The sequence below is a fragment of the Aythya ferina genome (assembly GCF_964211825.1).
Source record: "Aythya ferina genome assembly, contig: HAP1_SCAFFOLD_167, whole genome shotgun sequence".
Classification (NCBI taxonomy): domain Eukaryota; kingdom Metazoa; phylum Chordata; class Aves; order Anseriformes; family Anatidae; genus Aythya; species Aythya ferina.
Window position 1 is genome coordinate 140,670 of NW_028181361.1, and position 14,984 is coordinate 155,653.

Consider the following 14,984-nt stretch of genomic DNA (forward strand, 5'->3'; position numbering starts at 1 on the left):
CTGGTGCAAAAACTGTGAGACGAGTCCACGGAGAAAACAGGGACTTGGAGCTGCGCCGCAGCTGTAGAGTCGGACACAGTCGGTACTCGACTACTAACTCGTCCATTCTATTTGACAAACTTATGACAAAGTAAGTCATCTTTTCTTGCAGACCTCTTAGAATGATCTTTCTTAGCAAGCCTTTGCACTATGGCATGATGTTGGCCTCGACTTGCTCTTTATTTTGACAGCAAAGAGGTATGGCTGCTCCTGGCATTTCCTTCCTGTTTACAGGGAGACACCGTTACCTGGCTAGATAAACAGATTTTCTTGAAGGTGCTATTTCAGCATATAAGAATTGATTTAAAAAACAACCAACAACAACAACAAAAGTGCTTCATGGCTTACTAGTTTTGTAATCTCACATTTCTCCAGGAATACTTGATTTGCTGCATTTCACCATTACACTCGTCAGCGCCGCTGATTCTGGTTTATCACTATTTGCATTGCAAATCTCCTTGTCCAAAGCTTAAACTGATGTATGCACTGCTTGAAAACAAAACCTGAAGTTGCAGAGCAGAAGACTCAAGTCATTATGTTAGCCGCTGTGTAACCATACTGCTTTCCAAGCATAAGATGTCCAGCTTATTTTGTTTCTATGAAGAGTTTAAATGGCTCCCGTTAAGCAAAGATGTCCCCACACTGATACTTACTATTAAGCAAGGATTCCACCTCCTTTGGCTGAGGTCTGCTCCCTTACTCACATTGGAACATTCATCCAAGTAGCCTGCAATTCCACGCTCTCGGGGGAAAGTCCATAGAATAGAAAAGGTTCCTCCAGTCTCTTCCTCAGCCTTTTTTTGAAGCATGCAATAAAGCAAAACATTCACAGGCTGCCCTTCCATGCAAAACAAGGCAAATTAGTAAGACAGGAGCCACAAAACTGATTGTCCTTTAAAGTTAAAATGAGATTTGAAATAGATCGAGTTAGCAAGTGTTGTAAGTCTGTAGCTAAGTCTGGTTTTGCCAATGCAGCACAATTCGCTATCACGTAGCCAGAGCTGCTTCTGTAGCTCCAAGAAGCAAAACTGCTTTGACAAAATACTGTGTCATCAAAGCATTCGTTGGCTCAGTAGGCACGGCTCAGGTTCAACAAGTTTGTGAAAAAATGAGTACTAACAGAAGCAGCAGGGTCCAAAGAAACACTTTATGTCCCCACTGCGAAATGAGGGGCTTTACCTTGAGTGTTAGGCACACTGTCAATAGAAAAGCACTGTAACAGAATCTGCCACGGCAGTTTGCATGTTATTGAAAGACCATCAGAGTGGGACTGCAGCAAGATCATTGCGAAGTTACAAAAAAAAACATGTGGGGGTGGGAGTTTAGTTGCGTTCGATAACACAATCTTAGATAAAGATTTTGGTCTTAATGTAAAAGTAAGGATGTCTACTGATCTCTTCAACTCCAACAACTGAAGCCCAAGTCTGAAAAATCGCCTTTAAGAATGCAAAGAAAATATTTAACTCTTCTGTATGTTCATACTTTGCTATCAAGCAAAGGAATGAATGCTGATGCCTTAACTATGTAGGGCTGTAGCTTACAGAGAGACTACACCTTCCTGTTTTTTTCCCTTTAAAAACATTAAGTGTACGTGAAATTATTTGGGGGTGTTTTCACATGCAAAGCCTAATGCAGTGCATGCAAGCCCTGTCATCTTCTTCGTCTAGTAGTGTCGCGTTAAGGGGTGTAGCCGATTGACCGTCATGGGTCCCGTCGGATTCAGGGTGCTGAACTATCACGGTCACGGATTCACCAACAACGCAGTACGGCCTCGCTCTAGTCGCATTCAAGGAGAACTCTCACAGCTAGGAAGAATGCAATTAAGTGCAATTTGTTACGGCGACAGGTACACAGGTTCTTTGGATTGTCAGTGATAAATTCACTGTCTGCAAAAGCAAGCTAGCATGCATGAAATGCACAGGTACACAGCCTAGGTATTAAGACATTAAAAAGCATCAAAACTCTAGAGATTTCTAAGATTCCACAGAGACGCCTGGTATAAGCAAGCGTTCAGATCTTACCCCACGGCGTCCCAATGGAGTGGGGGTGGGGGAGTGAGAGGCTCAGCCTGTCGAGTGATGTCAGAAGGAATCCTTCCTGATAGTATCTTCCCTAACATCCCCTTTCTCTTAAAGCAATTGGTATTATTTTCTATCTTTAAGGTGGAGCTTGAGTGACTCTAGTCATGCATATCTTGGTTGTGCTTGGTAGAAATGATCTCACTTGCGTTTAAAGGTACAGGCTCTGAGAAATTCCGAGGGCGTGCTCAGTGAGGGGTGGTTGCACCTTGGAGGCGGGTAGCTTTTGGGATGGAGGTGTGCTTATGATGCCTAGTCGCTTAAGGCGATTACTCCACAAGTAGTAACTTAGTGTTGATTTAACTCCAGCATATCTAAAACATAAGAAGGATGTTAGTATGGAAGAAGCCGATGAAACCAGTCCTTAAATCTTACTACTTACTGTGCGTGAGCAGACTGGCGTGAGTTTTAGCTATACTGGCAAATATCAAACCACACCTGTGTCGTCCCAAAGCTGGGAAAAAAACAAAAACAAAACCAAGGAAATGTTGAAGCAAATAGGGAGGCGTGTAGCTTGTGCAGTCTTTTAGCTGAGAAAATAAAGAAGGAGAGAGACAGGTAGCCTTGAGCTAGCAGAAGCAAGGAAGAGAAGGGCTAAAAGGGAAAAAACAGGAAGGAGAACACCAGCTCCAGACTGACCTATAGTAACCTTTTTCTCATTAAGGGTCATTAGCACATTAAAAATCACACCTGTCAAAATGCTAATCTATGCTAATGTGGGATTCGGTGTGTGTCCCCCCTCTCCTGTTCCCCCTCCCCCCCGGTATTCCTCTGTAATGCACAAGCTCAGTGGAGATAAGTTAGGTGAGCTGTAATAACCAATCCAAAGGAGCCAAAGAGAGAGTTTTCACAAGTTTCCTGTGTATAAATGACGGTGATTCGAGTCAGAGGTTTGCTTGCTTTGCGAAAGATGGCCAAGTGCCTGACTCTGCAGAGTTCTATAAGTAATTATATAATTAAAAGACCTTCGTGTGCATTCCGACTCTGGGTGCTTATTGGCGCGGTGCACTCTGCACGAACCTGCAGACAACATCTGTACTCGGTGTCATGACTACAGACAACCCTTTACTGTTGGGACCTGCATATTTTTCTGTGCATTCAACACAACCCCTTTGGCACAACTAGTTAACCACGTAGCTGCCAGTCCACCACTCAGTTGCACTTGTGAAGAGGAAAAGCTATTTCCGTCTACTGGAGGAGCACATCCTCTAAATGCAAGCTTCACTCAGCTGGTCATTTACTGCAGGACAAGATTTGAAAAGTGTTGTTGAGTTCTGGGTTTCCTGTTTACAGGAAAAATTAAGTGCTAGATCGCCCTCTACTCCGCTTTGTCTGCTGCATTTAATGGAGATTAAACTGATTTCATTTGCTCCTCCGTTTATGGACAATGAGCTGAAGGAACAGGTGCAGCACATTAGCCTGGAATGCCTTCCCTCCCAACCAAAGTAAACTGGAGCTGTAACTAACACAAGCAGAAGCAAGGCTTCCGTGTTTTCAGCTGAATAAAGTTCCAACAAAATCATCCTCTGGGATTTGAAGGTTACTTCACATGACATGCCAACGACTCTTTTCCCTCCATTGTAAAGCGGATCCCTGCTGTTAGTTGCTCTAGAAGCAAAGGAATCATCGGTTTGGTTACCAAATAGCCGCTTCTGCAAACGAGAAGTGTTGTGCTCTCTCTTCCCTTTGAATGACTCCACACTTCTCATCAGCTACTGGATTGCTGACCTAGAATCAGAGAACATCCCAAGGTGGAAAGGACTCCCAATAATCACCAAGTCCAACTCGTGGCTCCACACAGGACCACCCCAAAGTGAGACCCGATGTCTGAGAGCATTGTTCAACACTTGTTGACCTCCGTCAGGCTCGGTGCCATGAGCAGTGCCCTGGGCAGCTGTCTCAGTAGCCAGCCACCCCCTCAGCGCAGCGCCTGAGGCGCACGGGGCTCGGCGGGGCGGCCCGGGAGGGGAGGACGGCGGGGCGAAGTGGCAGCTCCCTCAGAGCCGTCTCCCCGCCGCCTCGGCCGCATGTCGTGGCTTTTTCGTGTCGGGGCTTTTTCATGTCCTGCCCTCGGTCTCTCGCCGTGGGTGAGATGCTGCTCCCCAGCGCGGACCCCTTGCGCGCGGGGCCTGCCCGCGGCGGCGGCGGGAGGGAAACCCCAACCCCAAAGCCCTCCCGGCAGGGAGAGCTCGGGGTGAGGGCCGATCCGGCACCGACAGTAAACACACGCCGGAGGAAACGCTCTGGTTTTAGCCATGAGCAGCGCGGCCAGGTTCACAAGGCGTCACGCTGGAGCTCCGAGTTCGGCGGCGTTCCGAGGCCGTTGTGGCGGTTGTGGAGACGGCCCCGGCTGAGGTGGCTGCTGCTGTCGCTGCTGTCCCCTCTGTCCCTGCTGTTGCCGCTGTTGCCGCTGTTCCCGGACCTTGGAGACCCCCGGCGGCTCCCTGTGCCAGGCCCTGTGGCCCCGGGGAGCTGCCCGCCGCCTCGTCGGCCAGCCCGGCAGCAATCCTGCCAGCACAGAATAGCCCACTGCGTTTCAGGGTAAAGTGACGATTAATTTCTATTTCCTGGCCTGGGTGCTGCTTTCTTCTTTAAGGAAGCTTCAAGGTTAAAGGTTCAACTCAGTTATGTCAGGGTTCAACTCCGTTTCGTGAAGGGGCTCTTGTACGAAAGCTTAAGCTGGGATTGACTCTCTGCTAAGCGGAGGCCAAACGTGGACCTACTGAGAAGCAGGTCCTAAGTGATAACATTTTCTAAAGAGACTGCTAAACACATCTGAAGAGTGCTGCTGCAGAACTCTGAATGGGGGGATAGCAACTGTCTTAAGTGATCTGGAATCTTGAATTTACTTTTCAATGGACAAGAGGTGTGTCTCTCAAGGCAAACAAAGAGAGGAGTAACACCCTCTCTTGTCACTCATGTCAACATAAATTTATGCTCAGAGCGTAGGTGTAGGAACAGCATCGGTATGTATATGGAACATCGGGAGAGGAAGCTCTATCGGTATTTACAGTTTTTCTACTACCTTGCCAGAGAGACGTCATCTCCAAATGAGAAATGGATGTATTTTGAAACAGTGGTGGTGGATCGGATTTCTTCTTTCTAGTGTTAATATTTGCTCTTGAATCGTACTTAATAGCTGGTAACACCTCAATCAGTTGTCAAAAATAAACTTAAAAATGTGTAAGGCTTATCTCATTGGTCAGTATAAAGATCAAGGTCTTCCCTTCCCTTCCCTTCCCTTCCCTTCCCTTCCCTTCCCTTCCCTTCCCTTCCCTTCCCTTCCCTTCCCTTCCCTTCCCTTCCCTTCCCTTCCCTTCCCTTCCCTTCCCTTCCCTTCCCTTCCCTTCCCTTCCCTTCCCTTCCCTTCCCTTCCCTTCCCTTCCCTTCCCTTCCCTTCCCTTCCCTTCCCTTCCCTTCCCTTCCCTTCCCATTTTCCCCAGTATTGTTTTTCTGTTCTCCTTCTCACTGCAGTCTTGATTTTGTTTCTTGTCCCTTAAGTATGTTTCCAATGTGTTGCTGAAACATTTTCCCTTTCAATCCTAAAAAAGGAGCTGTCACTGGTGAAGATCGGAGCTTATCCCTGAGCCCAGGAGCTGTCACCTTAGTCTTCCAATCGGACAAGGACGACTTCATTTCTCATGTAAATGCATTTGTCAGGTTTGCGTATTGTTTTTTCAGGAATGGAAAGTGTGTATAGAATGGATTTAAAATCAATTTTAAATGTAAAACGTCAAGGCAAAAAAGTTCTAATTACAACCTCTGCACACAATTTGCCAGCTGTGGGACTAGGAGTTTTCTTATTTACTGTGTTTTGTTTAACGTGTCTGAAGTTTAATGGACAGCAATCAAGGCGTGCTAGAAATCTGAAAGCACTTTATGCTTTGTTCTCTCCGTCATTTTGGTATAACAAACTAGCTTATGTTTTAAACCCTCCATGAGGTTAGTGGTTTCCCTAAAGGTAACAAGTCCCTGTGTGCTACAGTAAGACAGTAACAAAACATGAAGTATAGAAGTTCATCCTGTCATTATTCAGCTTCTGCCTATGGACACACAACTACGCTTATTTAAAGCGGTATCACCTTGAAACCTAATCAGCATTTTAAAAAGGACTTTGTAGCAGTTATTGGCTTTTGTCCTGGAGGGCTGAGGTTTGTTTTGTTTTGTTTTACATTCAGCATTTCCGTTTCTAGCTTACATTCCCCTGTTGTTTTGCATGAGGAAAGCGTGCAACTTTAGAAAGGAGAACGGAAAGAGCTGCTTTTTAGTCTAACTTTTCAGTTTGTCGTAGGAGTTTTAAATGTGGTAGGAGTAAAACACCAGAAGTACTGCTGCCAAAGTTATATTCAAACTCGTCTTTCTTGGAGAAGCAGAAGAAGCCCAGGGAGAAATAAATTTGCAAACATGCTCTTCATGCTCTCCTTTCCGAAGATTTCTCTGAGATATAGCCCATCCTCTGTGGGTTTTGAGGTATATGGTTCCCAGGAGTGAAAAGGAGGGCCAAACATCTCTCCTCTTGGATCTCAGCATGCCAGGGCTTTGGTGTACTGCCACTTACAGCTCCGCTTTTTCACCTGGAAAAAGCGACCGCATGATGTAGACTGAGGAGCCCTCACAGATTAACTTGCCGTCACCAAGTGACGCCCATGAAAGGTGTATTTAAAAGCTAGGCTCATTATAGAATCACAACAAACCCCTCATGACTGGTGCAGTAGACAGTGAGGTAGAGGGCGAGCCCTGGAAAGACAGAAGAAAAGTAGCAGTGAGTTCTGGGTACCTTTGTGCAGACGAAACAGAAAAACGCAGGCAGTGAAGTAATAGTGTTCCGTTACTAATGCCAGCAATAGATAATTGCAACAATTATCTATTAGATCATAGGTACTAATTAACAGATAATTGCGCAACTCCGGAAATCAATAAATAACTGATTCCCCTCAGAGAATGTCTTCTACATTTTTATATTAAAAAGACTCCAGAGTTGTAATGGATTAAAATCCTACGGAAGGGAAAGAAATGGCATCAGCCACTAGTTCTGCAGAAGCGAAAAGTAATACTGATAGAGTTTAGATGGAAATTTTCACTTTGTGTGTTTAGTTTGGGGATTCTTTTTAAATCATTCATACCAGCGATTTAGTTCTTAAGGCTGTTTCTTTGAGATTAAGTGACAGGACTTCTGTTACTCTTTTCTTCTTGGAGTGCTTCTTGATAGTCTTACGTCAACCAGAACTTCTGTCTCTGTCGCAGATGTGAACAATGACCGTAGCTAAGAAGCCCAAATCTTCAAAGCCTAAAAAGCCCTCTTCAAGGCGGTCTGGCAAATCCAAGAAACCAAGTCCTAAAATACTGATGTCACGCACCGCCAACTGGGGCCGGATAGTGCCTGCAGAAGATTCAAGCCAAGTCTCTGTGGCCCAAGGACGTGGAGGTGCTATTTACTGTAGATCATCTGAAAAATCTAAGGCTTTTGCCCCAAGAGATCTAAGTAAGTGTGCGTTCTATCCTGCCTCCATTGTCTTCAAAGCAAAAGTAGAAAATGCAGTTCTTACTTGTTGCACTGATAGAGAAGGGGACTACTGTGAAGAAAGACTTGAAAAGCGAATCCCCTAAGGCAACTGAAGTGACTGATGTTACAGAAATTAATTTTGATATATTTACAGTCAACAGAGAAATACGGGGAGCTTTTTGTAATGCACAGATTCCTCCATGTCTTTTCTGTTTTGCAGAGAAAAGTGTTTGATTGTTGCTATTCACAGCTTCCATTTTTCACAGGTTTTTTGAAGGATAACATTGCTCAGGAAAAGATCTGGTATCTGTAGGGGTACCGTCATTCCTAGTTCCTAGTTTTTACGTTTTTACCGTATAATTTCAAGTCTAAGTTTGTGGTTTAAGTTATAATAAGGAAAAAAACAGTAGTTGAGTTAATCAGGTTAAAGATTATAGATGGAGAGGAACTTGGCATTAGGTGCTACAAACAGAATGGCAGTTAGCCTTGCCTTAGAAAAATTAAAATGGTTGACTAAAGTTGTTTTTGTTTTTTTTTTTTTTCCCCAAAACATTGTGTTGACCAGCCAATTTGAATTTGGTGGTATTAAAGCTGTCTGCAATAAGTTTTTCTGGTTTGGATTGTAGCTAGCTCCTCTAGGTGCTCCTGCAGAATAGTATTTTTTTAAATACCTTTCTTCGAAACAAACAAACAAGATCTCTTTTTAAATTTAACTTTCTTGCAGTCGTTAATGATGGAATTGCTCCGCCACAGAGCATTCTTTTTCCACCTGAGAAGATTTGTATGGATTGGCGAGAAACACAAAGTGTTGGAGTTGGCCTGTACAATCTTGGCAACACATGTTTTCTTAATGCTACTCTACAGTGTTTGACCTACACACCCCCACTTGCCAATTACATGCTTTCTCTTGAGCACAGCCAGTCATGTGAGTACTTTCTAACAGTATTTTGAATCTGTTGGATAGCTCTGAAGGTGAAAGAACAGCAGTGATTCTGTGAGATAAGCTTATTTGCCTGATTTTACCTGTAGCAGCTGGCTTTGAGCACTGTATTAGCAGTGGGCTCCGAATAGCATATGGAGTGCAATTAATGCACCATGTTTTATTTATTTAGTTATTTGTTTGTTTGTTTGTTTGTTTGTTTGTTTATTAAAGGATTATTTATTGCTTCATGGGAATAATGAAGTGCATTGGACAGTAATGCATTTGGTAGTAATTTTAGAGAGTAATACATTTTGCAGCCTGTGGAGTTCACATTCCTGTCAGCCTTTACAACTGCGACTTTGCAGTAGTCTTTTAGATTTCTCATCACAAAATGCATTTGAATACAGGCTTAGTGGATATTTTTCTTCTGTCAAGTTGTGTGAAATGAAATGTTACAAGACTGTTGGGACATTGGCATCTTGGGAGAATAGAATGTAGCAAGGAGAGTGGATATTGTATCTATAGTTTAAATTGTACTTAGATGTTTGTAGTTCTGGATATTTCGCTGGACTGGGATGCTTTGCTCTTTCACTCTTCAGGTCGTGAACAAGATTTTTGCATGATGTGCACGATGGAGACTCACATTAACCAGGCCCTGCGTTGCACTGTTGATGCCATCGAGCCTACGCATGTTATCAGTAATCTCAGTCGTAAGTGGCTTCAGATGTGTTTCTTTTCGATAGCTTGTAATCTTCAAATAATTATTTGATGTGTCTAAGTGGTTTTAACACTCCAATGAAGAGAGATTTTAGAAATACAAGAATGATTTCATTTTTAAATGAGGTCAATACTATCATCTTCTTATTTAGGAATAGGACAACATTTCCGTTTTGGCAGTCAAGAAGACGCACACGAGTTCTTGCGCTATACTGTTGATGCTATGCAGGAAGCGTGCTTGAACGGAAGCACCGAGTAAGCATAAACAAGTTCACTTTCATACATTCTCTAGCACCTTCTAGTCCTTTATTTACTCTCAAAAATGATCTCTAGCACCTTTTAGTGCCTTATTTACTATCAGCAACGCAAGTCTACATCATCCTTGTTTTTCATCAAACTCTTTGAAGAGTTAATTCTGTGCCTTAAATCTTCTGAGGTCTGATTATAATTTATTTCCAGATTGGACAGATCTTCTCAAGCTACCACCATCATTCATCAAATATTTGGAGGATTTCTAAGATCGAGAGGTACTTGAAAAAATATTCCTGTCCTTAGAACTGATCTGTGACTTTTGTCGGTAGTAAAGCAGTCTGTAGTTTGTCTAAAGTAGTATCTGTCAACAACTTGAATTTGGACAGTTAGTCTCCTTCACATAATGTTAAGCATTTATATTTTGTTTCCAGTGAAGTGCTTGAATTGCAAAGCAGTTTCGGATACGTATGAGGCATTTCTTGATATCACTTTGGATATAAAGGTAAGATGTTTTCTAAATATAATTCATGATGTTTAAGTACATGCATAACTTTCTAAATTAAACTTGTTTAACTTAAAAAACCAAACCACATATAATGTTAAAACGTAAGAGCTTGGTGGTGCTAAGGAAGTGGATTGGACTTTGTCCTTCCGTGGAACCCATGTAAATAGTCTCCACATTTGCATTGGGTTTAAGGGGAAAGAATTCTCTTTCTGCAAAAATTATAATGCTGTCATACTTCTTTGTTGTTCTACCTCAATATACATCTAATTGTTAGACTGATGAATTTGTCCCCAGTATTGATGACAAAGCACACTGTAGATGCTGTCTAGGCTACTGGAAAAGTATTTGTTCCAAAGTCAAATGCCTTCCAGGTGAGGTCAATGCTGAGCATGCTCTTTCTGCCTCCTTCTTCACAGTGCTCCTAGTAGATCGCTTGAGTATGTTAGTAAGATTCTCTTATAAACTACTAGTATGTCTCTGGAATTCTGAATTACGGTGACTTTGCGCTCTTCTTTCTCGCTGCTCTAGGCGGTTTCGTCTGTTAGCAGAGCTCTGGAACTCTTTGTGAAACCTGAAGAGCTGGATGGAGAGAATTGCTATAAATGTAGCGAGTAAGATTTTGACGTCAGTTTTCTATGTTGCATGACTCTGTTGGACTACCTCTAAACTTTGGATCTACTTACAAGTTTTGTGGAAGTTTATAAAAGACTTGGATTTTTGTTTCCTTGGAGGGGGGAAGTCTTGTTCATAGGCATTCCCTATGGGTTTGCAATTCTCTGGCTTGTATTTTGCCATCAGAATTCAAAAAGAGCTACTTTTGTTCTTTCTATTTATTAGCTCTCGACAGTACTTTTCTTGATGTAAACTGCCCAGTTTCCGTTGTTCTCTGGGCTAGTGGCTAATTTTCACTGCTTACACCGTAGGTCCTACCTTGGAGCGGGCAATGTGTCAAACTGAACTATTTTGTTTCAAAGGATGGCAGATGGTTTCAGTGTCTTTCCAGACAAGCTCAGTACATGAAGACTTCCTACTGTTAAATGTCTCCCTCCTGTAGAATGACCATGTGCTTCTGTTGTATTTTTGATGTTGATAGTCGACCTATGTTGGAGATTATTTGCAATTTCTAGCCCTGGGGACCAAGGCTCTCTCGTTCCGCTTTCAGTATTTGTATTCCCCTTGAAAGCTGAAAGAATGTTTCCAGGATTGGAGTTCAAATAGCCACTTTTGTAGACCAAGAAATGGTACCTTGCCATCCAACCTGGTCATACCCTTTTGTGAGAGATTCCTGTTCCCGCTATGCTCTGAGTTGTTGGGAAAATTGACCTTCTTCTGTGTATTAACAAACCTGACACGCAGTGCATGGGTTTATGAAAAGAAAAAAGACCAACCTATTATGCAAGTAAATATCATTCAAATAGCATAGGCATGCGTGAGACATTAAAAGGAGTTTGTTTTGGGGGCGAAAAAAGAAGATGCCTTCAAACACTTATCTCTGCTTGGTTTTAAGGTGTAAAAAGATGGTTCCTGCATCCAAGAGATTTACCATACACCGTTCTTCCAAGGTTCTCACAATATCACTGAAAAGATTTGCAGATTTCACAGGTGGAAAGATCAACAAGGTATATTTACCACTGTAATGCAACTATATCATTGTGTAATGGGACATCCCCCAAAGCTGAAAGTTGTTAATATTTTCAGACAATAATTGTAGACTAACGACTATGGCTTATTCTTTCTCTTAATATCAATAAAGTTCCCGCTTGACAAGAAGCATATGCTTTCCTCTGAGAAGGCTGATTCATCAGGAAACAGTTCTCTGCAACTTCTAGTCTTAACCGTTGTTTATGGGAAGACTTATTTGTAGTGAATCAGAAATATATTCTAGAAATATATTCTAGAAATCAATTCTAGTCTGTGTTTTTTGGAAGTGTTTTTCTCTGGCTAGTCCATGAAGTACTCTGGGATAATTTTTCTATCTTCTTGATGTCTCTTTAGGAGGTGAAATATCCGGAGTATTTGGACCTGAGAGCCTACATGTCGCAGTCAATGGGAGAACCACTGCTCTATGCCTTATACGCGGTGCTGGTACATCACGGTGTCAGCTGTCACTCAGGACACTATATATGCTATGTAAAGGTAGAAGTCAACAGCATTTCTAACAGGGTAAAGGTTGTGCTGGCAAACCAATTAAAGCATGACTAGCAGCTACTGTTTCTAGGGAAAAAGATTTCATTATATTTTTATTTGACATGTGTGTATTTTGTTCCTACCCGTGATTTCAAGTGGAAAACGTGCAATTCACCTAAAGAAATCGTTGTCTTTATTTGCAGGCTGGTAATGGACTTTGGTATCAGATGAATGATGCTAAAGTAGTGCGTACTGACATTAAAAGAGTTCTTGGTCAGCAAGCTTACATACTTTTTTATATCAGGTAATAACAAATCTTAAAATGTGTTCAGAAGAGATTTCCTTTCCTGTTATTGATATTTTTCTGTTTTGCAAGTGTTTTTCTTGCTATCCCGGGAGAAGATTATTATTTGTCTAATTCAGTTCTGTCTAACCTGAAATTCTCTGTGTCGTTTATTATCTTTTGTTGCTTGGCCTTAAACTGCAGCACTTGTGTAAATTGCTATCTATGTGTTATCTGTAGCTGGCTACTTTAGAGAAGGAGAGAAATGAAGGTCATCTGTGGTGTAAGAATGAATTATTGCTCTGCAAGTGATAGTCTTAGTAGGAAGACTGTTCTCTACTTTTCAGTCTGTAGTCTTGGCGAAGCCTTCTGTAGAGAAGGCTTCCATATCGTATGAGCTGTTCCTCTAAAATGATAGGATGGGATTTAATCCAAGAGTAGGCTGAAAGAAAAACTAAACTACGATCACTGCTCTTTTCTGAAGGCGCTATGATTTGACACTTGGAGAACGTGCGTTTTACTTGCCAGCACCATCTTATCCCTGTTCATTCCCTCCTGGTCAGCAGGGGGCTAATAGTAAGCAGGCTGGATTTCTGGGACCACGACTTCTTCCTCATATGATTAAGGTAATTCAGGGAAGCGGGAGGGCAGATAACGGCACCAAACTGCTAGTGGGTTTGGGGTTTGGTGTGGGGTTTTTTGTTTGGTTTTAAGCATCTTTTTAGGTGTTAAGACCATTTGTAGAAACACTCAGTAGGAGAGTTTTGTGTTTCAAAATGTTACATGCAGTGTTTGCGTTAATCCATCTTGCAATTTCTTCTTTTTAAATACAGAATTCAAGCCGTTTAAATGGAAATGGATCCATAAAAGAGGACACAAAGACCACTGGTGTCACCCTAAAAAGGCCATCTTCAGCACCACCAATGGCCTGTGTTCAAAACCAGGCAATTACCAGGCCTTCAATGACTGATACGTCAAGAAAACAGAAGATCACCATCAGTATTCACAATAAATTGCCTGCTCGTCAGACTGTGTCACAGCCTGACTGTCTTAGCAGTGCTGTGGAGGATGAAGATCTCTACCAGGCTGTTCCTTCATCCACAATTACAAATTCGGTAATGCAAATGAAGCAAATGCAAACAAACAAAAAAGTTTCTGATGAAATTTTTGTGGAGCCAACAGTGAATGAAAATCCTAAACTCAGCTCTGATAACACAGTCCCTTATGGTGCAGAATCTTCAGGAAAATCTGAGGAGGAGTCAAAGGGCTTATTTCAAAGGAATTTGAAATGCAATGCAATGTCCTCTAATGGAATTTTGGTTGGAAAGGTAGTCCGTACATTGCAGCATTCCAATTCTTCCTGTCAGAATGCTGACAAAGGAAGATCCCAGCATGAGCTGCCAAAAACAGATTCACTAAATGGTGCTATTAGGTTAGTTAATGAATCTAAAGAAAACGGACTGAAACTTGATGATTCCACTTGCCGAGTTGAACCTGTTAAACCTTCTGAGATGTTCTTTTCTAAAACAAATGGATCGCTTGAAACATAGATTTGCTCCATCAAGAATTTCTCACCTACGATGTATTCGGGAGTGTTTATTGTGTTCCTAATTCAGGTGAAATACTGAGAAAACACAGCACACATGTGATCGTAAGGCTTTGTGGTATTATCCCCTTAGAATTTGCAGACCTGAGCTTACATTAGAACTTGTCAACTTAAGCTCAGCTGAGATAAAAATTCCTAAGTTTCATAAAGTAGATTTTGGGGGGTGAGTTGGGGTTATCTTTGAAGTGTAGATAATGCATACAACTGACAGCGGTCTTGCTTACCATTTAATGGAGACATTCTGACAAGACTAGTCCTCAGTACTACTACAAATAGTATTTTTTTGTCTGCTGACTTGTGCGTTTTAATTGCAGATGCCTGGAGCTATGCCTTCAGTCAATCGAGAAGTCATCACGGAGTCCTTCAGAGCCAGCCAGCTGAACAGCTTGTCAGAGGAAATGAGGTAAAATGAGCACAGTCTGATTAAGACAAGACTTTATGGAAGTTCGTTACAGTTTTATCTGTCTACTAATAGTATTTAATGGAAGGATTTAAATTAGTACAATTCCATACTGTGTGTCCAGTGTCACGAACAGAACTAATGATCAGCACTGAGCATATCACTCTGATGCAGGTTGGTGCCTCAAGGAGAACTTGTGTTCCTTTATAGAATGTTTTTCCATTTTTCTCCACTGTCTGGAGAAACACTGGCTGTTCCCCGCTCGCCCCTATGCCTTTTTTCTCAGAGCAGCAGGTGGAAGGAGACAGATGCGTTTGCTTTTTTAGTGCAATGGCTTCAGAAGCAAGAGGGGAAAAAGCACTTTCTCTGGGAGCTGAAGAAGGTGTCTTAATCACAGGAGAGGTTTCTAAATGGCATATCTTTGCGAGGGTTCCTGTAGTCCGGAGGTTTTTGTTTGTTTGCTCGACGTTGGAAGGTTTTACTCTTAATATTCACGTCCTTCAGCAGAAGTGAGAAATGGGTTTTTATTTTATGCAGTGTTGCGGAACCTCC

At 42.3% G+C, this 14,984-nt stretch overlaps 1 protein-coding gene across 1 annotated transcript; it reads left to right on the plus strand.

Annotated features, from left to right (window-relative positions):
• Positions 1-5,532: 5,532 nt before the first annotated feature.
• On the plus strand, positions 5,533-13,976 carry LOC311428865 (ubiquitin carboxyl-terminal hydrolase 42-like; the record flags this gene model as incomplete). Its single annotated transcript, XM_084540107.1, has 13 exons — positions 5,533-5,760; positions 7,362-7,599; positions 8,345-8,545; positions 9,142-9,252; positions 9,412-9,514; positions 9,719-9,786; positions 9,943-10,013; positions 10,545-10,627; positions 11,524-11,635; positions 12,012-12,152; positions 12,347-12,447; positions 12,911-13,052; positions 13,260-13,976. The coding sequence occupies exons 2-13, from the start codon at positions 7,371-7,373 to the stop codon at positions 13,974-13,976; spliced, it is 2,079 nt and encodes a 692-aa protein (XP_084396233.1). The 5' UTR covers positions 5,533-5,760; positions 7,362-7,370.
• Positions 13,977-14,984: the final 1,008 nt, after the last annotated feature.